General features: G+C 46.4%; 1 protein-coding gene across 6 annotated transcripts; it reads right to left on the bottom strand.

Moving 5' to 3' along the window:
* Positions 1-241: 241 nt before the first annotated feature.
* AGT (angiotensinogen) lies at positions 242-11922 on the bottom strand. 6 transcript variants are annotated; one of them, XM_063151667.1, is made up of 5 exons: positions 11828-11922; positions 5481-6291; positions 2951-3215; positions 2366-2510; positions 242-1909 (listed from the first exon to the last, which is right to left on the bottom strand). In XM_063151667.1, exons 2-5 carry the CDS (start codon positions 6265-6267, stop codon positions 1718-1720), a joined length of 1389 nt encoding a protein of 462 aa, XP_063007737.1. In that variant the 5' UTR covers positions 6268-6291; positions 11828-11922; the 3' UTR covers positions 242-1717. The 6 variants fall into 6 exon arrangements, with proteins under 6 accessions (XP_063007737.1, XP_063007735.1, XP_063007736.1 ...); XM_063151665.1 differs by having other exon boundaries at positions 5481-6294; XM_063151666.1 differs by lacking the exon at positions 11828-11922 and adding an exon at positions 8667-8811 and having other exon boundaries at positions 5481-6294.
* Between the last annotated feature and the right edge of the window lie 351 nt (positions 11923-12273).

Below are 12273 nucleotides of genomic sequence, written 5' to 3' on the forward strand. Positions count from 1 at the left end.
GGTGTCAGTGGAGAGGTGCTCTCCACCACAACATTTCTTTTCTGAACAGTGTGTTTGATGGGTTTGTTTTGTTTTTCTGCCTGTAACCACTGAAGAGGGATATGGAGTTCCAGAGCATGTGGCCCCCATGTGTGAATAAAGGCACTTTCCCCTTAACTTTGTCAGTGTACCCAGAACTTATTTATGGACAAAATAAGCCAGAACTCATTTATGGAAAAAAACCCAACTGAACTGCAGCAAAGAAACTTGGAAGTGAGTTTATTTACATCTTTCTACCTCTGCATGTTCATACTTAATTACTTCTGTATATAATACAAGTACAGTATTTAGATGTTAGAGCATCTGGAGTCCATACAGTATAAATGGATAAATACATGGATGCTGTATCCTAGCATTCTTGGGGGTTATTTTATTTATTTTCCATGAAGCTACAGGGATGTGTCACATATCCATATCACTGACACCAAGCTGCTGGCATTAGTGCATTTACTTAGACACACATTTGGGCCACTGTGGATGGTAATGAGCTGCTGTGCGCTGTAGGATACGTCTTGCATGATCTGCCAAAGAGATTTGCAGTTATTTTTAAGTGCCATTAGTGCTAACAATAAACCTAGAGATGAGAGGTGGAAATCCTTGTTCCAGGCTTTCCTTAGTACCAAGGTTTGTCTCCCAGTTCCTCACTTCAAAGAGTCATCTAATAATCTCATGTTTCACTTTAATGTTTCAAATTTTTATGACTCTGTTAAAGAGTTGGACTGGACTGCTGAAATAATTTTATTCACAAGTAGCAGCACCACATCCGCTATTTATACTAATATATATTATTGCCATTAAAGCTATTTTTAAAGAACATATGGTTTGGATATGTTAAAAGTTTACAGAATTGGACTCTAACCAGTAATGTCCTTCTTTGCTACAAGGCTGTAAGAAATGCCTCACAGGTTATAAAGCAATCCAGTAAATGGAACTGTGTTGCAAAAGTAGACCTTGTGGGACCTTTTTCCTAAAAAAATCAGAGATAATTCTGTCAGGCTCTGAGAATTTATCCATCGCAGTTCATTAATACTACCAAACCCTATTTTTAGCATTTCCATGGAGTTAAGAAGTGAACACATCCATCTGGGCTGCAGAAAGAATGAACTTCCTCTAAGCATGTTTTTGCTTCCAAAGCAGAAAAATTTTGTCTCAGTGGGACAAGCGGAGCCTGCCTGTGCTGTTGGCAGCATTTTAGAGGGAAATGTTGCTGATGAAGCTAGAAATCCCTGTGGATAATTTTCAGTGTAATGTAAAAGGGAGTCTCTCTTGCAAAACTGACTATACAATTTAAAAAGCTTTTTAAAGAATGAATATGTCCTTTTCTATAGTAAATAAAAATACTATAGTAAAAGCTGCTTATCTGTTTTTTCAAGTTGATGCTTTGCATCGAAACACTGCCCTGCCCCACTGCATCCAAAAAGGGAACTAGGAGCAAAAGAGATACAAAGAGTAAAATGGAAGCTGGAGGAAGGATGTGAGTCACCTCACATGAAACAGATGAACGAGGATGAAATGTTGCAAGGTGTTAGCTTTCAAAAAGCTGTATTTTGAACACTGACAGCTTCATCTCAAAGCTAAGTAGAGCACTCAACATCATCACTAAAATATCTGATGAATAAGAAAAAGGCGATGGGAAATGTGCATCATTCCACTCCTTTCTTATCCTCTGTGTTTGCATTTAATCCTCATGCAGAGGGTTTACTACTCTGCCAAGAAAAAGCATTGCCCTTGACTGCTTTTCAAAAACAGCAAAAAGGAATGGCTTATTCAGTGTTACATCCAGGTACACCCCATCTTCCTTCTGTGCTGCGGGGTCTTCTGGCTGATCTGTTCCTTCACTGGCCAGTTTGAAAAAGGCTTTATTTATTACCTGTAAGGAAAAACATATGAGTAACTCTGGAGTCATCAGAGCACAATCGTGATGGGACAAATGAGAGTCTGAGTAAATGATGAAACACATTGTATCCATAGATGTTTTAAAAAGATGTTGGGAGTACTTGTCCATAACGTGCAAGAGCTGGATAACTGCTCTTACATTGGGCTGGGCTGTCATGCTGTTACCCTTGTGTCATGGTTTAACCCCAGCCAGCAGCTGAGCTGCTCACTCATTCCTCCCACAACTTGCCAACAACTAAAACTCTTGTGTTATCAGCATTATTCTCCTAAGAAATCAAAAACATAACACTGTATGTAATACTCAGTCCCCTACTAAGCATGTCCCCTACATGGCTCTGACTGCTTAGTTCTAGTTAAATTTATTCAGTTTAGGAGGCTGAAATGTGCAGGAAACTTTTTTTTTTTTTAATGGCAGTGATGTGTACTGTACCTTTCCAACTGTTAGACTGGCATTGCTTATCTTACTGAAGTCTGCCCCCTTCCCCAGCAGTGCAGGCATTTTCATATCTGCAAGAAGCTCCTGTAGATCGGAGCTGTCTTCTAGTGTTAATGCTGGCAGCTTTAATTTAATTTCTCTGCAGAGAGAGGGAGAGAAAGAGGCAAGTGAGTGATTGTTCACTGTGAGAGCGTCGTGGTTGGGCAGTCCTGGGGCATGGGCATGTGAAGACAACTGCAACAAGTGCTCAGTGTGTGGGTACAAACACAGTGGGTGCCTCTTAATGTTTCCAAGTGTGAACTCACCCAGACTTCACCCAGGGTCTGCTGCTAAACCCCAGATGATCCCACTTCATGGGTGGGATGCTTGTTTCCTTGAAATACCCCCAGATAAAAAGCTGATCCCGTGAAGTGGAGCTCCTTTGAAGTGAGCCCCTGGCTGTGCAGGAGCTTCTCTTTGTGCACAGCAGTACAGCCTCCCTGGCAGCACCTGCCCCAGGTGAGGGGCAGGCCCCTGCGGCTCACCCCATGCCATCCATGCCTTCCATGGGAGGGTGCCCAGCCCCAGCCCCTTCCCTACCTTGGGGCCAGGTGCTGGAGCCAGGCTGAGGTCTGCAAGCTCTCCTGGGACTCCAGGTGCTCCAGGTCGCTGCCACCGACGGGCTGCAGCAGCACCAGCAGCGCCGTCCGGCTGAGGGGAACCTCCACCGCAGAAAAAGCGCCACTGGCGTCGGTTTGGTACCTGAATGTCCCCGTGATGGACAGCATAGGGACCAAAACCTTTGTGTCTGAATCCACCCAGAACTCCTGAGGCTCTTTGAGCGGGAAGGCTTGCTTAACATTCGCTGAAAAACAGATCAAGAAAACAGAAATTGATTCTTCTCTTCCTTCCCTCCTCCCCTGCCCCTTAGCTGGGCTTTTTCAGAACACACTGTGCCTTAGAGAAGGACTGCATGTATAAAATCACATTTAGCTACTGCAGTCATATGTCTCCCCCTTTTAATCTGCCTTCTGGTGGCATCAAGCTCACAGCACAGGGGCCATGACCTCTAGGACTGTGACTAAAGCTGCTGTGTTTCTGTTGGCTTTGGGGCCTTTCCTGGGGACAGGAAAGTGTTTCTGCTTGCTTGGCTGCCTGCTTCCTCCCAAGCTGCCACATGGTCCCTAGGGGCTCACAGGCCTGTGCAGAGGGTCAGCTTGGTTTTCTCTGTGTCCCTCGAGTGCAGTGATGGCATGTTTGGAAGCACGTCCATCAGGGCCAGCCCGTGCTGCAGGAGCACTCTCAGGCAGCCAGGTGGGCTCAGGAGAGGGAAGGCAGCACAAGCTCTCCCTGAGGTCTCACCCTTCACCATCTTACAAACCAAAGCAGTGGGGAAGGTTGTAAGCACAGCACTGAAGTGTTGGTTGAGCCAAGGAGGTTAAAAAGGACATACTCAAACACTAACTAGACCTTAAAATAAATTTCTTTCCCAGTTCACAACTATGAGAGGCCTTGCTCTCACCTTGCACTACTTCTGTGCAGCTTAGCATTTCAACTTGTTATCTGCTCACTCCCACAGAGCTGTGCCCAGCTGGGCAGACAATCCTGTTCAACACTAAAGAAACTACTGCCCTCAGTGAAACTTGCAGCTGATGTTCTGCATTGAATTCTAAATGGCAGGCCCTGCTTGGCAGCAAGTCTGCAAATGTGAAGAAAACTGTGTGCAAGTGAACAGCACTTGAGACCACTGGAACATTTAGCTGCTGTTTTGTATGTATTTCTGTCACTTTATCAGTGGTATGGCTGCTAACAGCATCTCAGAGCTTTTGTAACATGTTTCAGAGAAAAAATAGGTACTTTATCCTTTCTGCAGCTATAAGGACAGATGTGGAGTGTGGCAGCATCAGCTGTCATGGGTGCACCTTCACAACCAAATGGCAAACCAAACGCTAAAGTGTTTATTAGAAGGTAATTGTTTGTGTAATTCATTTGTTCTTGAGCCAATTTTGTCCATCCCATGTGTGGGGACTGTAACATTTCAAATGCACCTTCTGAGAGAGAAGGCAGTAGAACTGACCCAGTGAGGCAAACCCTTGGACATGTGTTTCTAAGCTTATATAAATTACAAGTCTCCAATACAGAAGAAGAGGAAAAATGATTCTACTAAAGGAAACTGCTTTTGTCACCATGCCCAAGTGTGTAACACAATTACATTTGTAGTATCATATCTATGCTAGATCTTACAATGAAGAGAGAGATGATGCCCACAGCTCACTGAGAGAATGACAGCAGCCATGAAAGGCAAAGAAAACCTGATATCCAGTTTTGAGGTGGGAAGATGGAGGCACAAAAAGGCTTCCTGAGCACCACAACTCCACCTTTAGCAGCAGAGGCCCACTCAGGAGCTTGGGGCTCACTGCAAGTGTTCTGAAATACATTCCTAAGTAGGCAAGCTGTCTGAAGTGTGCAGCTTTGATACTGCATTCAGTCAGGAGGATCTAGGAAAGCAGCTACACTCAGAAGAGGAGGCTCAGTTGTAGTGCAGGGGTATTTCTGGGACAGCAGCACAGAATGACTCTTGGCAATGAAGGGATTGCCTCATTCTAAGTCTGTATAAGTGCCCTGCTTCCGTAACTGATGTTCAGGTGCTTCCTGAGCCAGATGTTGCCTCTAGGCTTCTGTGTTTAATAGGCACTAGAGGAGTCATGTCCATTGTACTTTTAAACCTTTTTTGTATCTGTACCTCTGCCCTACATCCCCCAGTTCCTTTGGCTTTCTTTAAAGCTACACCCTGATCAATCTTGCTGGAGGCCCCTCATGACTTTCAGCCCCTTTGCAGCAAGAAATGCTGCACAAGTCTTTCTTATGCACCTTTCCACACCTTTCCTGGACAAGGACAATTTCTTGGAGGCCATCTGCCTCCTCCTCACTCCCCGTCACCCTTGCTGGCTCATGGCAGAGCGCAGGCAGGATCCCTGGCACAGTGGTGGGGAGCAGAGGTCCAGCCTTTCTTCTGAGCCCTTCCCTTTCCCCACTGGCCAGGCCTGACCTTGTTCCTTCCCAGGAGCAGGGTTTGTGTCCTGCTGTCCTTGCCCAGCCTGTTCCCCAGAGGAGCAGTTCTGCCTCGTACCTGCCAGGCGGGCGTCCACGGCAAAGAGCAGCTGGGCGGATGGGTCCACGTCTGCCAGCAAGGCCTCGCTCTGGCCCTCGCCCTTGGCCTCCACAAAGGCATTGATTTGTTTCACTGCCTCGCCTGGATTGGCAAAGTCAACAGCTCGGGCGTAGAATGCATCAGCACTGGGCAGCAAGCGCTCCATGAACAGCTGGAAGAGGGCTATGCCAGGGGCACAGAACAAGCTCAGTGTCTTGGAAAAGAGCAGCTCCTCGTCCCCGCTCTTCACAAGCCTCTCGATCGTCCTCAGGCTGGAGAGGAAATTGCTTCCGACTGCCGTGGAAGTGCAGTCAGGGTTTCCAGAGGGGGGGACAAATCCCAGCAAACTCTGCAAATCAAGCGCTGTCTGGTTTGAGGCCCCCAGGTAGAATGACACCAAGGAGCTGTAGAGGCTGGTTGGGGACAGGAGCACATTTTGGCCCCTCTGCGCTTCCTGCAGCGCGCTGTAAAACCGCATGCCCAGGACGTACACCAAGTCACTCAGGTAGCTCCGCTCCTTCTCCCCCCAGGTGCTGAGGCTTGGGGCTTCCAACTCGTTGTCATTCACGCCACCTTCATATTCGGGTGTGGTTTGGGACTCAATGGAGACAGGGACAACAGTCTTTCCCTCCTGAACCAATTTTTCCAGCTTTTCACAGTCACTCTCATTGAAAGAAAACAAATTGAAAGGGTGGACGTAGACCCGGTCACACGTCACCAGAGTAAGGCAAGCCAACAAGCAGAGAAGATCTGCTACCAGATTCATGTTGGAAAATTGCCTCCACCGTGTCTGCTGAAAGGAAAAATTAGGAGGAAAGGAGAGTGGTCAGTCTGTTTCAAGTACAGTTTCTCTTAATCACAGGGTGAGGTGCTAGTGCTGTGTTGGAGTTACAAAGGTGGGGATTTTAGTATTTAGTGGTGTTTGGTCTGACTCTGCCGCCAGAAAGCCTCGGATGAGACAGACACCAGTTTCAATGGCAGCAGGTGGGAAATGGGGGCACAGATGTGACTCCATTACCCACTGCAGTACTCTAAGGATTTATCATGGGAATGGTAGTGGATGCTGGTTATGCCTCAAACTAGAGCATGCTATTTCTGCAAAGCCTTGTTTGGCAACAAATGCAACAACATTTGTTCTGGGAGCTGGTCAGAGCCATCTCATCAAACTGCTGCACTGAGCCTTGCTGACACACAGACAAGCTAAGCAATGTGCCTGCTGTTGTGCAGGGAGTAGGTTTGGAAACCAGTTCTCTTAAGGTCCAAACACAGAATGTATGTCTGGTCAGTAATGGATGTCTAGTCAGCAAAATACTTGGCACTAGCTGAGCACGTTATGTTTTCATAGCCCAGTGCAAACATTCATTCTAGCTTCGAGGCAAACACACTCCAGGCTCCCTTATACAAATGTGCTCACACTGAAAACATTTTTCATTGCACCTTCTATGTCTGAATACAGAGTTAGAAGGGCTAGGCTGAGTTTTACTCAGCTGTGCAGGCAGTCTTCTCCTGAGGTAAAAGACCACTTGCTGCTCTTGTTTTTCCTGCCAAGAAGCAGAGAATTTTACTTTATGTGGATGTCACTGGGTTTTAGCACAAAGAATGCAATGGCATTGAGAATGTCATGGACATACACCCACACACAGAGACAAATTATACCCACTGACAAATTTTATATTTTTAGGATTCTCTCTTATATCAAACTTTTTTGGTAACTAATAGCTCTGCTTCACCTTTCTTGGATTTCTAATATATGACTGTTTATCTGTGTATTTGAAATCCACATTGAAATGTGTTGAAAATTACGCATCTGTAACACATATCATCAGCCAAAATGCTGTTATTCAGAGCTGTATTTTTATTTTAGTAGTAATTCCTTGTTTATTGTAGCTTTGTTCACCCTCTTTCATCTGTTTCAAGTTCTGCAGAGCTCATTGGATGGGCAAAATGCTATCAGCCTTGCCAGTACCCAAGCCCTACTCTCTGCTTTCTTCCTCCAAGACTTTTTGAGTCACACCAGTTCATCAGGTATTGTAATTCTGGTAGCCTGAGCCTTTTGAGAGGACACAGAGCATTGTCTGTCTCACCAACACTTTACACAGGGTGAAAGTGCTTGTGTTTAAATCCAGCTATTCAAGACCTGGCCCCTTCCCAGCCTAATTCACAATTTATAACCATATTCTTTCCCCTGAGGAGTCCCCAAGTATTTCATGCCTAATGATATCCCAGTTTGTAGTACCACCACTCTACAAAAACTGAGATGTGCTTGGTAACTAGACATACCTTGCCAAGTATGTCTGCCTGCTAACATGGATATCTGCATTCCCAGGCTGTAGGCTCCTATCTAACAGCTGGGTTTGCAAATGAAGTTTATGTTCTTGTGATGGTCACTCAGGTTGTCTGTCTTCCTACTGAATGCCAGGCCTGAAATTATTTAGTCCCCAGAGGCATGCAGAGGAGGATCTGTTGTAGATTTCTGTCCCTGTGCCTTCACTCAAGGATTGTTCTTCCCCATTATCTCCCACCTCATCCTCTGAATTACTGTGTGGGCAGCACAGCCGTGCTGCTGTCCCCTCTGCTCCTGGCTCTTCTTCACCTCCCCAACCCCACTGGTAGGATGTGACATGCATGACAGAGCATATTCACTGCTTGGGACTGACTAAAAAATTATCTTGGAAAGTGTCTTCCCAGCTTCACTTGCACAGTTAGCCCAGCTACTGTGCTAGTGGATTTCTAGACTCCTCAATGTATTTTTTCACATTGGCATGCTCAGGAAAACGAACCAAAAAGCCACAAATTAGAAGGAATTCCCTTCCCACAGTGTTCTCTCCATCATACAATTCTTCAGAGGCATTACTTAATCTTTCCTGCACAGCAGGGAGGGTGACCCTGTGCCACCCAGGCAGGCTGTGCCATTAGGCACCGTTGGCACCCAGTGGTCACTTCTCTCTGGCATGCCTGAGCTCCCAGCTCTGTTCAGCTTTTGTTCCATGAGCAGAAGCAAGAGGAGCAGCTCTCACTGCCAAGCACTTACCCTAAGCCCCATCTGTGGAAAGTCAGCGTGGTTTGTTTGGCTAAAGAAGAGAGCCCCAAGCTCTTTGGGAAAGCATCAACACCTGAGCTGGAGAAGCAGCATTCAAAGCAAATGCAGTAAGAGCGGGTACTCGCCTCTGTCCTGGGGGGGTCGCCCCTTTGTTGCCCCTCCAAGCTGCTGTCCCTCAGGCGAGCTCCTCACACACCTCTCCCCCGGGGCGGTGGGGCTGCGATGGAATTCTGCCCTTTCTGGGCGGCTGCTGCGGGCATTGCGCAAAGCTGCTTTACATCACAGCCTGGGGCTGACAGAACTTACCCCGGGCCAATGAGACCTGAGCCCCGCTCAACACCGGCTGCATAGAAAGTTCCAGGGATGGATGGATACACAACCTTTAGCCAGACCCAGCACACCTGTGTAGCCTGCAGTTACACATTTACCAAGGCAGACACAGGCCTTTTTGCTACACAGAATAACTGATCATAGGAAAGACCTCATTTTTGCCAGACTGAAAGGAATGCAGATTTCTTTGTACTTATATTTGTTGTACAGTTGGATTTTTGGATTTGTTGCACAGTGATCAGATTTTTGACTTCACAGATAAATTGCCTTTAATCTCTACTTGCAGCCTGGGGACCCACCAGTGTGTGAGACACGTATGCTACTGCAGAATAAAGTGATTAAGCTCTCAATTTTTACCCCTTCTTTTCCTCTTGAACTGTTCAGAATGTCAAGGCTTTGTTCTTTCTCCTCTTGAACAAGAAGTGTTGAAATGGAGAAGATGAAAACCCGATAGGGGAGATGGCCAGAGCTGGATCACAAAGACTTCATCCATCCCAGTGTCAGCCTCTCAAGTCTTGTTTGGGAAAAGGGGTTGGGAATTGCAGATCTTTGTGCTGCTTTTGAAACAATCTTTCAATTTTGATGTGCCCCTTCTTCCTATTTAAGCACGTAAACAGTGAATCAAGGTAGGGATAAATGCAATTGGTTAGACTGGGTCATGTTCAGTGCCCTTTATTCTTAGTAATTAAAATCCCATGGCTCTAACAGGAGTAGGGCTGATTTATCATCTGTGCTTTGATTTTAGAGAGCCAGTCAGGCATGATTTGGACTGCAGTGCCCAGCTGCATGTTGAGAGGGTGATGTTGTGCCTGGGCAGCTGGAGCTGGTGGAGATGAAGGTGGAGACAGGGACAGCTGAGTCCTGCCAGCCCAAGGGCTGTATGCCAAGTGCCTAAAGCCAAAGAGATGAGAAATTTCTGTCTCTGCAGTCCTGCTTTTCATTTAAACAATCTGATTACCTTCACTATAATGAAGTCCAAAAGTGGTTCTGAGCCCAGGCTTGTATAACATGCACTGAAGGCTTAAACAAACAGCTTGAAACATTCAAGGTGTTTTGTCCTCTTGCTGCCTGAACATCTCAGGTGAGGAAGCATCTGCCCACAGCACAATCCCTGAGCATTTGTACCATCTCCAGATAGCTTCTAGCTGAGTAAAGAATACAGGCAAAGGGAGGAGGATGAAAAATGCATATTGCTCAGCTAAATGCTAAGAGACCAAGTTAGGTTTCAGGTCCCCCTTCTTTTCCCTCCACCCTGGAGACTCCTTCCCACAGGCAGAGCAGGGGAGCCAGCTGGTCCCTCAGAGGCCAGTGGAGCTGCAGGTGGGATGTGAGCACAGCCCAAATTTGTATCTCCTGCACACCCCCATGTGGGTCCCCCTGAGGCACTAAGCAGGCACCAGCAGAGCACACAAATGGCCAGACCATGCTGAGCCTATGAGCTAGAGCTGGTCTGCTGCATCCCTCTAGATGAGGCTGGAGCACAGGTAAAAAGAAAACCCATCCCAGTACTCTCTCTATTGAGGACACACAAACGAAAGATGTTTCATGGAAGGGCACCTTGTATTCCATAAAACTCTGAAAAGTATCCTTATTAAAAATAATTACTAGCTTTGGCTAATATGCTACAAGTGATGTTAATAACTTACAGTACAGCTGTCAGACTTACATGTTTGCTGTGGACAATAAACACTGAAAATGGAAATCACAAGCCCCCCCACCCACTGTACTTTCTTTCCTTAGATCATTCTGCCTTTCTTTGTTCTGTAGCATCCAGACAATGTTGTTTTTTGGCTATCTCCTGCTTCCAGCTCCCCTGAAGGTCATGACCAAGCCATGCTGCAGCTGTTGGTCTCCTTGTACTGTAAGTACCAGCCCTAAACAGGCAGCCCTGGCTGCAGGGGATGCTGCCCTGAAGAAGCAAAGGAGCAGGAGTCACCTGAACAACAAATCTAGCATGTGAGTCTGGGGGCTCTGCCACATAAAGAAAGTTCAGTTTAGTTGAATGTTCTTGGGGTTTCCAGCCAAGTTGATCCTTGGGTGTCTTTTGGTGTTTGTGCACTCAGCTCTATTGTTTTCTGTCGATAAAAAAATGGTCAGTGTCTCTGAGGAACACAGAAGTCTATCTTTTGCCCCCCACCCTTGCCCCCACATCAATAAAGTAATCCCATTAAAATACCCAGCTTTCTCCAGAAAAAGAAGTTTCACCAGGAAATGTTCAATGTGCTGTTTTCACCACAGTCCTCCTCTTGCTTTGGGCCACTGGGAATTGGGCTGGCCCCAGTAATGAGGAAGAACCTTTGATTTCACCTTATGTTCATGCACTACTGCAAAGCTCAGATACAGCTCCCCCCCTCATTTGCCAGTCACTTGTGCTTGCTCACTCAATTAATATTTCCCTATTAAGATGCATCACACACCAGCACACTTCTTAGATCTTTGTCTTTTATCTTTTAACACATTCTTCTAAAGGAGAAGGTTTCAGATTACAAAGAACATATCCTGCCACACCTGCAACATGTTTTATCCTAGTAGTACTTAACTACAGTTAGTCTTTAATTTTACTTCCGAGACATTTTTAAGCAGGAGTGCATGAGCATTATTCCATTTACTATATGTGGACTCTGTTGTCAGGCTTTTTTTGTTGGGTTGCCACGGTTTTAGGAATGGGAGTGTTCTTAAAGATAGAGCTTCGACTTTAAAAAGCAGAGTCTCTATCCTGCCCTTCAAGTCTGGCATCCAAGGATTTTGCCCCTCAAAGAGAGTTGTGCCAGAGAACTTACACTGGGCCAAATTTGTGCAAAAAGCTTTCTGGCAGCAAGGAAGCCAAGAAGGTGAAAGCAAGGCTGCTCTACAAGCATCCCCCATCCAAAATAAGCCTGTGGCCCACACGTTTTCTAATGAACTTCTCGCTGCAGCAGCCACAGCAAAGGCACAAAGAAACACAGAGCTCTCAAACCTGTTGTTCAGCGGTGAGGTGTGCGCTCTCCTTCTGCCCCACTCTCGGATTTTGGAGGGGCACTCGGCTCCCCCTCTTATACCCACTCTTGCATAAGCCGGGCCCGCCCCCTCCCCCCCACCAGTGCCCTCATTTCTCTTCAAAACCTGCCTCTGTTTTTCCTGCTTGTTATTCATGGTAGCTGCTGAGAGGGAGCAAAGAGGGGTGGAAAAACACTGGTGCTGCAGTTATGGCATTCCTTGCAGCCATCCCAGGGATCAGATCTCCTGGTCAGCCTCACTGCTGTGAAGTGCTAATGTGGAAGCTCTCCCCTGCCCCACAAAAAAATTCTTGGTGATGGTGCTCCAGCACTTCTTCATGCAAATACTGCCCAAAAAGCTTCAGAAATTTAAACCCTGGCAAAAGAACACTAACCCTATAGACAGCAGCATGTAATCCAGCCTTGA

The sequence above is a fragment of the Melospiza melodia genome, chromosome 3 (assembly GCF_035770615.1).
Source record: "Melospiza melodia melodia isolate bMelMel2 chromosome 3, bMelMel2.pri, whole genome shotgun sequence".
NCBI lineage: Eukaryota > Metazoa > Chordata > Aves > Passeriformes > Passerellidae > Melospiza > Melospiza melodia.